Source organism: Anomaloglossus baeobatrachus, chromosome 5, assembly GCF_048569485.1.
Source record: "Anomaloglossus baeobatrachus isolate aAnoBae1 chromosome 5, aAnoBae1.hap1, whole genome shotgun sequence".
NCBI lineage: Eukaryota > Metazoa > Chordata > Amphibia > Anura > Aromobatidae > Anomaloglossus > Anomaloglossus baeobatrachus.
This window is the reverse complement of record NC_134357.1, coordinates 539,109,251-539,123,654: the sequence shown is the minus strand read 5'-3', so window position 1 is coordinate 539,123,654 and position 14,404 is coordinate 539,109,251. Positions and strand designations below refer to the sequence as shown.

Genomic DNA, 14,404 nt, shown 5'->3' with positions numbered 1-14,404 from the left:
GTAATCAGCATCACACACCCTTCCATGGCTCTGCATGTAATGCAATCCTGTGGAACCACAGGTCCCAGCCAGCTTCACATTGCAGAGCACCCACGCTTCTGCAAAACATACCGGCCCTTTGTAATACAGCCGGTTGATACCTCACACAACACGTTTCCCCCCTAAAACGGGTTAATCAGGATTGTTATATCAACTTATCTGACCAATAATGCACTGTGACGCGTTCACTGGGCACCAATGGGTTGCCATGCAGCACCGGGTCAGATAATAACCACTGTTGCTATTACAGCTCATTTTCTGTGAATGCCCGCAGAGCACCAATACTGACAGGAACACAGCATTTCTCCTAATCAGAGTGATGCTGAAGCATTGCTCTGATCAGGGGAAGCGATCAGACAGTACAGTCATAAAGTCCCCTAATGGGACTAGTAAAATCTATATAATATATATATATATATATAACACGTTTAAACAAAATCCTGAAAGTTCAAATCACTCCCCTTTTGCCCCATTGAGAATAGAGAAAAGAAAAAAAACACACCAATATTTGGTATTACCGCATTCAGAAGTACCCGATCTGTCAAAATATAAAATTAATCTGATCAGTAAAGAGTGCAGTGAGATTAAAATGACAAGTGCCAAAATTTTGTTGTTTTGGTCACTGCAACATTGCATTAAAATGCACTAACAGGCGATCAAAACATTACATCTAAGCAAAAATGGTATAATTAAAAATACCAGCCCAAAAAATAAGCAGTCACTGAGCCCCAGATCATGAAAAAGGAGAACGCTATGGGTCTCGGGCAATGGCAACAAAAGTGCAACTTTTTTTTTATACAAACTTCTTAAAAGGGAACCGGTCACCTGATTTGGTGACTATAAGCTGCGGTAATCACCAGTGGGCTCTTATACACAGCATTCTAACATGCTGTATATAAGAGCCCAGGCCGCTGTGTATAACGTAAAAATGACTTTATAATACTTACCTAAACAGCAAAAAATGTGTCCAAAAAAACACACAATGGAGTAATTTAAATGTCCAAGACAATTTTTATTACAATATAATAATATACAAAACATGTTAAAAGGTAGTAAACACCACGACGGTGACACAGTGGGCCACAGTGAGAAAAATGAGGCGAATACAAGGAATAATGACTCCATAAGGTGGGGTCAGGACGGTGATATTTAAGAGTAAACACTAAGTGTGGGCAAATTGTAACTCATATCAGCATGAAGACATCAAATATCCCTTCACTCCAGTACTAAACAGACTATCAAACTGCCATGGATATTACCAAGAAGTCCCTCTAAGGTAGGGGTCCTCAACTCCAGTCCTCAAGGCCCGCCAATAGTGCATGTTTTCAGGGTCTCCTTAGTATTGTACAGGTGATAATTTAATACCTGCACAGGTGATGATTCCCGCAGAGCACCAATACTGACAGGAACACAGCATTTCTCCTAATCAGAGTGATGCTGAAGCATTGCTCTGATCAGGGGAAGCGATCAGACAGTAAGGAAATCCTGAAAACATGCACTGTTGGTGGGCCTTGAGGACTGGATTTGGGGACCCCTGCTCTAAGGTATGGAGTACCCCTATAACCTCCATCACAACACATATCAAGAGTTAGATAGGGTAATTTCCCCAATACATAGGGCGGTATACCACCTAGGGTGAATTAATACATACCGGGTTATGCAATGGCAGGAAAACCACCGTCCAAAGCCCAAGCCTGACGCGCGTTTCATGTCCTTTTTCAAGGGCCACCACACGTTACCTAAAGAGTTGGTATGGTGCAGATGGGTCAGATGGGTGTCTCCGTTCTCCGGGTGCGGCGCCTCCTCTTTTGGCCATCTTTGTCCTCCTTCTTCTGAAGCCGGGGTGCATGACGCGTCCTACATCATCCACACACGCTGTCATTGAGGTCATGCATAGGTGGACTATAATACTTTGATCTGCCTGTGCAGGACCTCAATGCCAGCGAGTGTGCATGATGTAGGATGCGTTATGCACCCAGGCGTCACAAGAAAGAGGACAAAGATGGAAAAAGAGGAGGTGCTGCCCCCGGAGAATGGAGACACCCATCTGCACCGAACTGACCGTTTAGGTAAGTACTCTAAAGTTATTTTTACGTTATACAGTGTGGTCTGGGCTCTTATATACAGCATGTTAGAATACTGTATATAATAGCCCACTTGTGGTGGCTGCAGCTTATAGTCTCCAAATCTGGTGACATGTTCCCTTTAAATTTTTTTCAGAATTTTTTTTCAACACTTAGAAAAAAGTAAAACTATACATGTTTGGTATGTATGAACTCGAACTGACCTGTGGAATCAAATTAACAGGTCAGTTTTACCCAGTGCTTTTTTTTGCGGTGGTACGCGCCGGGAGAGCGTACCAGAAAATCTGAAGAGCGCCTCTGGCTCTGTCCACATGGCTAATTTGTAAACTATACAAATTAGCCATGTGGAGCGGAGGCCCAAGCCAGAGGCGTCTCTAGGGGGAGCTGGCGGGGCGCTGTCGGGCTGCCTGATGCGGCGGTGTGGAAGTCTGCCGGGTGGGAGCCGCAATTCTCTGAGCGTGGCTGTCACGCTGACAGCTTCACTCATAGAAAGTGCAGCGCGCAGCTCCTACTGCTCAATTGTCCTTGCATCTGTTAGACGCGAGGACAATTAAAGCAATGATCCCTGGTGCTGACTTCCGGGTCAGCGTGACAGCTTTCATGTGATCAGGTGAGCTGATCAGACTGGTGACCCGGAAGCCAGCGCTGCAGCGCGGAGGAGGCAGAGAAACGCTGAGGAACATTATGGGGTAAGAGGGGAATATTTATGAAACAGTATGGGGTCAGAGGGTGGGGAATGGGAACCATCTGTGGACACACTTTGGGGGGGGGACAGAGGGTGGGGAGGGGGCAATATATATATACACAATATGGGTGGGGGAGGGAACTATCTGTGCACAGAGTATGGTGGGAAGAGAGGATGGGGAGGGGGAAGTATCTTTGGACACAGTATGGGGAGAGAGAGGATGAGGTTTCATGCATGGGGACAGAGAGGATGAGGGTTGATGCATGGGGACAGAGGATGAGGGGTGATGCATGGGGACAGAGAGGAATGAGGGGTTATGCATGGGGACAGAGAGGATGACTGGGGTGATGCATGGGGACAGAGGATGAGGGGTGATGAATGGGGACAGAGGATGAGGTTTCATGCATGGGGACAGAGGATGAGGGGTGTTGCATGAGTATGAGAGGATGAGGGGTGATGCATGGGGACAGAGAGAATGAGGGGTGATGCATGGGGACAGATAGGATGAGGGGTGATTCATGGGGACAGAGGATGAGGGGTGATTCATGGGGACAGAGAGGATGAGGGGTGATGCATGGGGACAGAGGATGAGGTTTCATGCATGGGGACAGAGAGGATGTGGAGCAAACTGGAAAGAAATTTTGAGGACACAGAATAAAGAGTGACATGGTATGAGAAGCAAGTGGGCAGGATGGGGAGTGAGGTGGAAAAGTATATGGACATACAGGAGGTAGTGAGGAGACAGTAAGGGATGAGAAGAATGTGAGGGGCACAGAATAAAGACTGGTTAGTGGAGGGGGGAGGTATGGAGAGGGGGCAGAATGGGAGGACAGTGTGAGGTTATAGCAAGGAGGGAGAGTGTGATGAGTGCACAGTATAAAGACTGGGCAGTATAAGGGGACACAGTGTAAAGGACACTGTAAACAGTAAACTCAGTTTGGAAAGAGGGAATATGTAGGCCATGTACCATAAGAAGGACAGTGTGGGTCATATTTTGGGCAGAGAATACTGTGAGGGGCCATTATTTATTCTGGGGCACAGTGTAGGGCAGATATTTTTAAGTAGAAGTATTATAATCATTATGCTACTTTTAGGGGCATCATGTCGGGATGTGCTGCAGAAGACCGGAGAAGATGGAAATCTGCAGAGACGAGATGTGAATGTGAAAAGTCATCATTGCGTCAGGATAAGATGAAGAATAGAAAGAAATGACTAGAGACAACATCATCTATAAGGTACCTGAATGTAAATGTTTATTTGTGATACTGACAATATCTTATCGTTAGGCCTTGGTCCCACTTGCGCATTGCTTCTGATGTGAGCACAATGGGACCCCCACTGAGCAGCTGATTATGGTGCAGGTGGCCGCAAATGCTTATTTCTGGATCTGCTCCGTCCTTTGATGGTGTCCGCGGCCGGGTACTGCACATCAACCCCATTGATTTTAATAGGAGACTGCTGCCACTATCAGAAGACGGAGCAGATCCAGAACTGAGCACTTTCGGCCACCTGCCACCACCGACACCTAGAGTAGGGAATCTGCGGGGTTGCCAGGTGCCGGACCCCGACCAGTCAGACATTGGTGACCTATCCTAAGGAAAGGTCATTAATGTTAAAGTAGTGGACAATCTCTTTAATAAAGTCTTCTGCCGTCTGACAAGTTAAGGGTTACTATGTTTTTATTTATGTTGTTAGAAGCATTAAAGGGGTTCTCCAAATTTGTGATGAGTCTGCAGCCACTACTTATGTCACTCTGTGACTGCAGCCTTCTGAATTATCACAGTGTGCACACTGCACGCTGTCAGGATTCTCTGGTGCCGGCGGTGAGAGTGGGAGGTTATGAAAGTATGCAATTTACATAGATGTGGTCACATGCTGAATAGACATGCTCAATGAAAATGGATTGACTGAGGCTGGAACATCAAATCAGAATGTGGCCACAGGTATACAACCCTCATACTTGTGCTCACATGATCATCCATTCTCACCACTGGCACCGGCACCCCTCCCCGCACCTCAATGATGTCGCCTGACAGCACCTTCCCCCGCTCCTCACCTCAGAGATGCGTAGCAGCAAATATTTTTTTTACAAAAAAAGCACTGGTTTTACCATATAGTGAACATGGTAAATAAAACCACAAAAAACAATCAGGAAATTGCACTTTTCTTTTTGCAATTTCACCGCACTTGGAATTTTTCCCCATTTTTCAGTACAATATAGGACAGAATAAATGGTGCCATTCAAAAGTACAACTCGTCCTGCAAAAATCTAGACCTCATATGGCTATATTGATGGAAAAGTAAAAAAAAGTTATGAAGGAAAAACTAGAATTAAAAAAAATCGCCAGGGGGTGAAGGGGTTAAGCTCCAAATTGCTTTCCCTTTCTTGTTTGCTTATTTCCTTTAGGTTGACAGTTTCGGTTACAGCAACAAAAAGGGGTGAAAGAAAGCTTGACACGCCCAATGCAGAAGGTCACCACACATCCACGGAGTGCAACGATAAGAAGTCCGCCAGGTGAGCTATATCTTAAATAGAAGGAAAAAAATATCGGCACATCCAGGGTAAAATAATGTCAGTCTCGGTTACATGTCTTCTTGTACAATTTGCACCTTTCCATGTGTATTTTTTGAGCAACAAAATATGTTGTTCAATTACAACATTTCTGATATTCTAGTATGATAAAGGCTTGTTCCCTGTGTGAGTTCTACTATGTGTAACAAGATCTGATATATTTGTAAAACATTTCCCACATTCTAAACATGAATATGATTTCACCTCTGTGTGAGTTATTTGATGTATAACAAGGTCTGATTTCTTTGCAAAACATTTCTCACATTCTGAACATGCATGTGTCTTCTCCCTCGTGTGAATTATTTTATGTGCAACAAGATTTGATTTCTTTGCAAAACATTTCCCACATTCTGAACATGCATGTGGCTTTTCCCCTGTGTGAATTATTTTATGTTGAACAAGATATGATTTTTTTTTAAAACGTTTCCCACATTCTAAGCATGAATATGATTTCACCCCTGTATGAGTTATTTGATGTTTAACAAGGTCAGAATTGTTTGCAAAACATTTCTCACATTCTGAACATGCATGTGGCTTCTCCCCAGTGTGAATTATTTTATGTTCCACAAGATTTGAGTTGCTTGTAAAACATTTCCCACATTCTAAGCATGAATATGATTTCACCCGTGTATGAGTTATTTGATGTCTAACAAGGTCTGAATTCTTTACAAAACATTTCTCACATTCTGAACATGCATGTGGCTTCTCCCCTGTGTGAGTTATTTGATGTCCAACAAGACTTGATTTCTTTGCAAAACATTTTCCACATTCTGGACATGCATGTGGCTTCTCCTCTGTGTGAATTATCTTATGATTAACAAAACCTGATTTATCTCTAAAACATTTCCCACATTCAGAACATAAATATGGCTTCACCCCTGTGTGTGTTCTATGATGATTCACAAGACTTTCTTTTACGACAAAACATTTCCCACATTCTGAACATGAATATGGCTTCTCCCCTGTGTGACTTCTCTGATGTCTATTAAGATGTTGTTTCATTCTATAACATTTTCCACATTCAGAACATGAATATGGCTTCTCCCCTGTGTGAATTCTCTTATGGATCAAACAAGCTGATCTGCATTGAAAACATTTTCCACATTCAGAACATGAATATGGTTTCTCCCCTGTGTGACTTTTCATATGAATATAACAACCTGATCTGTGTTTAAAACGTTTCCCGCATTCTGGACATGAATATGGCTTTTCCCCTGTATGCATTTTCTCATGTTCTACAAGTTTCGATTTCTGAGTAAACTTTTTCCCACACTTTGAACATGAACATTTTTTATCGTTTGTTTCAATTTTTTCATACTTTGAAAAAAAGCTGTTTCCATATTCTGAACATGAAAGTGGCTTATTTTCTGCTACATCATTTTGGTTTTGAACATTTCTTTTGTTATGCTTCATTTTCAAATTAGTCTGTGATGAATTAGAAGATTGGACCTGTTTAACAGGATCAGATGATAGATCTTTGCTGTGAAGAGAGGGTGGTATATCTGGAATAATGGAATACACTCCTATTGTATCTTGTGTGATATCAAGGTCATTGGATTTAAAAATTGAAGATATCTCATGTCCCTGTGATCTTCTGTCACGATCATCTGCCAAGATTAAAACCAATAATTATTTTCAAATAACCTTAAAATACATAATTTTACAACATTTTGATATTAAATATTCATAGAAATTAGAAGATATTTCCAAAATTTGAATCTGGCAATGGACCTGCGATCAAGAACCTCTAAATTCTGATGTTGGGCCACTAGTAGTTCACTAGCAATTTTCCAATTTTGTATTAAAGCCAGCATCTTCCTAAGTTTATACTTAAGTGTATTTGACACCAGTAATTTGTAGAGAAATGCTCATTAGAGAATCATAAAGGGACCTGTCAGTTCTATTATGTGGTGTCTGTCTTACACTCTCAATGACAGGTACAAGTCAATTTGTGAAGAAGAGAGGAGGATGCCTAAAGAAGCCATGAGTTTTGATTAAGTATAAGCCTGTTTTATTGCAACTAATTTTATTGTATGTTACTGGTACTCGAATATTCAGATAGATAAAATTTGCGTGTTAAAATATTGGGACTTTGGAAAAAATTAAGACTTAAGGGTACTTTACACGCTGCGACATCGCTAGCGATAGCTAGCGATGTCGAGCACGATAGCACCCGCCCCCGTCATATGTTCGACATTTAGTGATCGCTGCCGTAGCGAACATTATCGCTACGGCAGCGTCACACGCACATACCTTGTGTACGACAACGCTGTGACCGCCGAACAATCCCTCCTTCAAGGGGGAGGTGCGTTCGGCGTCATTAAGTGGCCGCCCAATAGCAGAGGAGGGGCGGAGATGAGCGGGACAAACATCCCGCCCACCTCCTTCCTTCCTCATTGCCGGTGAATGCAGGTAATGAGATGTTTGTCGTTCCAGCGGCGTCACACATAGCGATGTGTGCTGCCGCAGGAACGACAAACAACATCGTACCTGCAACAGCACCGATATTAAGGAAATGAACGACATGTCAACGAGCAACGATTTTGCACGTTTTTGTGCTCCTTGATCGTCGCTCATTAGTGTCACATGCTGCGATATCGCTAACGGCGCCGGATGTGCGTCTTTAACAACGTGACCCCGACGATATATCGTTAGCGATGTTGCAGCGTGTAAAGCACCCTTTACAGTAGTGTTCAAAATGATAGCAGTCCAATATGACTAACCAGATTATTCCCTGTTTTTGGTAAAAATTATATTACCACGTCACACAATTTACCAGTTGGTGGAGTAGATTCTTAGAAAATCCCCAGACTCCGCATTCATGATCTGCAGGTTTTTGAGTCTGTGAATTTGAATAATTAATTGAAAGTGGGGGGCGGGGGGAGTTCAAAATAATAGCAGTGTGGAGTTAAATTAGTGAGGTCAATCATTCTGTGAAGAAACTGGTGTGAATCAGTTGGTCCTTAATTAACCCCTTAACGACCGCGGGCAGTAAAGTTACGTCCTGGCCTTCATAGTAATAATCTCCCCTGCTGCTGCCGGCAGCTGGGGGAGATAGGCGCACATCTCAGCTGATTTCTACAGCTGACATGTGTGCCTGCTAGGCACGAGTGGAACCGCTATCCGCCCGTGCCTTTTAACCCCTTAAATGGCACTGTCAATATGTGACAGCACCATTATAATAGCGATAACGGTAGATCCGTCCTCACTGCCAGATACCGGAAGTCACGTGACGTGATCATGTGACTTCCGGTGGTTGTCATGGTAGCATAAGGTCATGTAATGACTCCTGTAGCTCACATGACTCACTTACTGTTTCATCCAGCCAAGAGCTGTGTGAGACAGGAGATGAGCATATCTGGTGTTCACAGTTGTGTAGCTGTGATCAGCAGATATGTTAGAGCGATCAGACTGCTGATCGTTATAGTCCCCTAGAGGACCTAGTGAAATAAAGAAAGTTTAAAAAAGCTTTAAAAAAATATAAAAACCCTAAAAACTTAAAATCACCCCCCTTTCGCCCCGTTGAAAATTAAAGGGTTAAAAAAATTAAAAATATAAACATATTTGATATCGTTGAGTTCAGAAATGCCCGATCTATCAAAATATAAAATCAATTAATCTGATCAATAAATGGCATAGCGGGAAAAAAATTCCAAAGGCCAAAATTACGTTTTTTAGTAGCCACAAATTTTGTGCAAAATACAATAACAGGCATATGCGCAAAAATGGTGCCGTTAAAAACATCAGGTCGAGATGCAAAAAATAGCCATCACTGAGCCATAAATCCCAAAAAATGAGAACGCTACGAGTTGTGGAAAATGGCGCAAAAAGTATGCCACTTTTTTCGGACAAACTTCTGATTTTTTTTTAACCCCTTAGATAAAAGTAAACCCATTCATATTTGGGGTCTACGAACTCATAATGACCTGAGGCATCACACAGACACGTCAGTCTTACCATATAGGGAACAAAGTGAATAAAATCTCAAAAACTATATTGCAATCAGACTTTTTTGCAATTTTTCTGTATTTGGATTTTTTTTTTGCCGTTTTCCCATACACTATATGGTAAAACTCATGGTTTCATTTAAACGTACAGCTCATTCCGCAAAAAATGATCCCTCACATGACCATATTGACTGAAAAATAAAAAAAAGTTACGTCTCTCGGAAGAATGGCGAAAACAAACCCAGAAAGCACAAAATCAGCCGGTTGTGAAGGAGTTAAGTGTGAAGCCAGCACATGTTGTACATGCATTTCTCCTTGAAATCCTGAGAAATATTGGTCACTTGAGACATCACTCAGAAGAACTGCGTTTAATCATTGATTAAAAAGTTGATTGGAGAGGGTAAAACTTATAAAGTGGAGACAATGATCGGCTGTTCAGCTAAAATGATCTCCAATGCTTTAAAATGGAAAGCAAAAACAGAGAGACGGGCAAGAAAATGGAAGACAACCATTCAAATGGATGCAAGAATAGCAAGAATGGCAAAGGCTCAGCCAATGATCAGCTCCAGCATCCTCAAAGACAGTCTCAAGATACTTACTGTGTACTGTGATAGTTAGAAGACGTCTGTGTGACGCCAATCTATTAGTAAGAAATCTCTGCAAAATCAGACTGTTATAAAAATGACATATACTAAAGCAGATACAAAGAACACATCACCTGGTCAAAAGAGAAATGGAAAAACATTTTGTGGACTGTTGAAAATCAACTTGTTTTTTGGGTCCAAGGTCGGCAAACCAGGGCTGTGGAGCTGGAGAGTTGGACTTAATTTTGGTGGAGTCGGAGTCGGTATAAAATGGACCAACTCCGACTAATAAAATATATAATAAATTGGGTACAGTAGTTCAATGCAGAATGTGCTGAAAATTTTTTCATAGCAATTTGGGAAAGTTATGAAATGTCCTATAAACTGCTGTTCTATTCCTGATCTATGGCTACATTCACACACAGCGTTTTTGCTGCGGTTTTTGAGGATACGTTTTTCAGCTGCAAAACCAGATCAGCTTTTTAAAAAAAACGCATCACCTGAAAGGTTTTTGAGCTCTTAGATAATGTTTTCAATAGCAAGAGCAGATTAGAAAAACACCACACAAACTCACATACTCATTCTTTGTGATAATCCGTTTTTGAGCCCAAAAACAAATCCTCACAAAACGATGTGTCTGAATGTCAGATCTTGAAACTCATTGACTTTGCTGGGATGCCCAAAGTCACTGCATTTCACTGCAAAAAACGGATCAGCAAAAATGCTGTGTGTGAATGTATGTAGCCTGAGTATCTAGGCTCTGTCTTAGCTGAGATAAGTCTGTGCTGCACTTGAGCACCAGTGAAGCTTCTCCTTTAATGGCAAGGGTAAAAGTAACCACACTCAGAAGGAAGGAAGGCCTGCACTCATCTCAGAATTGCTAGAGTGAACAGGATAACAAAATTAAGGTAATTACTTCTTAAAGCATATTTAGTTTAGACTTTCAATAAACTGTGCATAAATCAATAGTCCAGTATACTGTATGTTCTCTCTGTATGCTGGATGCTTGTTTGTTTTTTTTCTATGAGCTCATGTAATTTTGGGAGGTTAGCTTCTATACAATATACATACAATATACAGGGAAAATTACAGCAACATGATTGATGAGGAGATTGATGAGGACTTATATGAGGACTTGTATAGGTATAGAAGCCAAAACATCAAGTTATTAGCTCTGTTATCATTTTATTTGTTCCTGGAGTATGATACACAACAAACTTGCTCCCTCCTCCCTCTTCATAGACTGAAGCAATCTGATGTGAAACATTTAGTGAGCTGTACCTAAGAAAAGCCTGAGATTGGAAATTCAAAGTAAAGCCATCTAATGACATATTTTACAAACTTTATATTTGTCATCTGTACTATTGATTTATGCAAAGTTTATTTTATTTCTATCTAAAATTATACAGTGGGATAAATAAGTATTTTATACACTGTCGATTCTCACCTACAAAGAATAGAGAGGTCTGAAATTTTTATCATAGGTACAATTCAACTCAGAGAAATGTATCTACGAGAAACGTCTGACCTCTGTAATTGCAAACAAAGGTTTCTGAACCAAATATTAAGTTCTGTTTTTTTTTATTGTATCAAATACATATTTTATCATGCAATAAAATACAAATTATTTAAATCATACAATATGATTTATTGGATTTTGTCTCTCACAGGTGAAGTGTATAATTACAGAACTCTCCATTCTTTGTAGGTGGGAAAACTAGCAAAATTGTCAGTGTATCAAATATTTATTTTCCCCACTGTATATGGTTCCCTGTTCTTGCTGGAATTATAATTACATTATTTATTTTATAGGGCAAAATTATTTTGAGAGTGAATTTATATGATTACAAATTGTCTAAGAAGCTCCCTATGAAGTCAGCTGTATTTCAGCATTTCACAGTGACTCAAGATGAAAAATATTTTGTATGTCAATGTATGAGAAGTGACACAGATGAAAATAAATGCTGTGATGCCAAAATCAGTGCATACTCAGGCAGTGATAAAAATGCTCCTACAAGAGCTTCCAATCTAAAAATACATTTACAGCGCTTCCACCCAGAAGTATTCAAAGCTGTGACTGAGAAAGATAACAGCAGCACCAAGAAACCAGTACCCAGCACTTCCTGCCACACAAAGGTGGGGGAAAGAGCATCTCAAACATTATTAACAAGATATTTTGTAAGTGACAAAGTTACTGTAACAATGACAGCAGATATGTTTAAAAGACAGCTCATACAGCTTTTTGTGAAGGACAGTGTACCATTATCATTATTTGCACGACCATCTTTTACAGCTCTGAATGGAGAAATGGCCCGCAAACTTGGTGTTTCTCTGGAAAGAGAAAGTATTAGATAATTAGTGATTGAAAAAGCTCTTTAACAAAAGGAAGATCTTAAAAAGACTCTCAAAAGACGCTTCATGTTTCTTAAAATGGATGCCTGCACACGTCACAGAGTGAACTATTTTTCCATCAATGTTCAATATGTGTTTGTGACAACAAAGAAATTGTTTCCAAGACACTGGCAGTAAAAGATTCTATAGCTCATCACACCAGCCAGTTTCTCCAGGCCTAAGTGGAAAAAGTTCTGCAAGATTACAAACTCAAAAAGAACAGGTTCTTGCTATTGTAACAGACAATGCTTCAAACATAAGTACAATTAAACTGATGAATGAGAGTAATGAACAACAGCTAGAAGAAAATGTAGGATTTAGTATGTTTGAGATGTAACGCCACAGTGCTGTTCATGTAACTGAGGAACAAACAGATATTACAGCAGAAGAACAGCAAAATGATACTTTAGAATTAGATGATCTTGTTGAAGCTGCTTCAAAACACTTTCATATTCATCACATGTGCTGTGTTGTGCACACGCTGCAGCTGGCCATAAGACAGTCTGCAAGAGGGAAATCTGATTGGAAAAATGAGGAAGTTGGTTATTGCTGCCAGAAACCCTAAAATTAAATTCCATCTTGAAGAGACGTGCTGAAAAAGGGGCAATTGTCGATCAAGCCACTCGGTGGGGCAGCACTTATTTAATGATTGAGCGATTGCTTGAACTAAAACAGTTTCTTATAGATATGGCGAACCCTCAGGTAACCCTAAATGAAGGTCAATAGACATAGGTGTCTGAATTGAAGGAATTAATTAATCACCCATTTACTGTGACTAAAAAATTACAAGCTGAGGATTTAACTCCTGGCATTTTCATAAGGGAGTTGAAGAACTTGCTATTTTGCCTGTCCCAAAGAGAAGGTTTAATCGCAGATGGCATTTCTGCTTCAATGAACGGAGAGAGACACAGCTATAGGAAAATAAAATTCTTCTGGCAGCTGTTTATGTGGACCCAAGTCATCGTATACTGCTTGATGATCAACAGCTTACTAAAGGAAAAGAAGCTCTGACTGAGGTAGCAGTTAGGATGACTGGCCTACAGGACTGCCAGGCGCAAGAGGACTTGGGTCCTGACAGTGCTACTGCTGTCATATCTTCATCCTCATCAGATGAGTTTAACTTTGACAAGTATTTGGATGACATGGAGCAGGCAAAGTGTTGCCGCAAGGAAAAACATTTCACTCCGTCTGCTATAGCAAGCAGATTGACCATATTTCAGCAAATTTTTTCACTTGCTCTCAAAGAAATAGAAAAATTCAACCATTCATCAAAACTGACTGTGCATGAGGCAATTCCTTTATACTCGGAAATTGCTAGATATGTTGCCCATGTGGTTACAGATTTTCCTCCAACCCAAGTTAGTGTAAAGAGGTTGTTCTCTAGCCTTAAAATTATTAGGTCAGATCTGAGGTCATCTATGAAAGAGGATCTGATGAAGGCAATTCTATTTGTGGATAGTTTGTGCACAGGCCCGCGATAGTGGCCTACGATAACGGCGCATGCGCGAGACTTCGGCACAGCATGGAGGATGACGGGACTTTCGTCATCAATTCAAATTAACACAGGGGATGGCGTACAGCGGACACTTTACAGGTGCAAGGTAAATTGCACACTAGTGGCGCACATAGGGCACTGTTCACGCTTGTATGCGCATGGTGTCCAGAAAGAAACCTATTACTACGCCCTTACTATTATATTAGGTGAGTTCCCGGACACTACCACCGATAAACTTTACATACGAAAAGATAATATTTTATACAGTTATTTTTGCGCTCTGAAAAGGGGGCCAGGTACAAGGCGCACCTTCATAGAATGCAGCCGAGGAGCTGCAGTTGATGGTAGTTTTAGTTGCATAGGGAAAAATCTGGTGACAGGTTCCCTTGAACTCATATTTTTTAAAACACTGCTATTATTTTGAACACAACTATAACAGTCAGGAATGCTTCTACATATCTCAGAGATTCTGAGATGCTGCTTTTGGGTCACATTCTACCTTGTTAATGGTAAATTTAATCTCAAACATCGTGTTATCCCCTTAATGACCAATGTAGCACATCATGAGCAGATGTCACTTCTCGCATCGCTTCATGCTATGTCCGCC

The 14,404-nt window shown here is 40.9% G+C and overlaps 1 protein-coding gene across 1 annotated transcript in view; it reads right to left on the bottom strand.

Annotated features, from left to right (window-relative positions):
* The window catches only part of LOC142312935 (uncharacterized), a 60,666-nt gene that overhangs the window by 33,582 nt on the left and 12,680 nt on the right, over positions 1-14,404 (bottom strand). Inside the window, exon 9 of the mRNA XM_075351923.1 lies at positions 5,496-6,987. Within this exon, the coding sequence (XP_075208038.1) occupies positions 5,496-6,987 (1,492 nt within the window). The remainder of the gene's footprint in view (positions 1-5,495; positions 6,988-14,404) is intronic.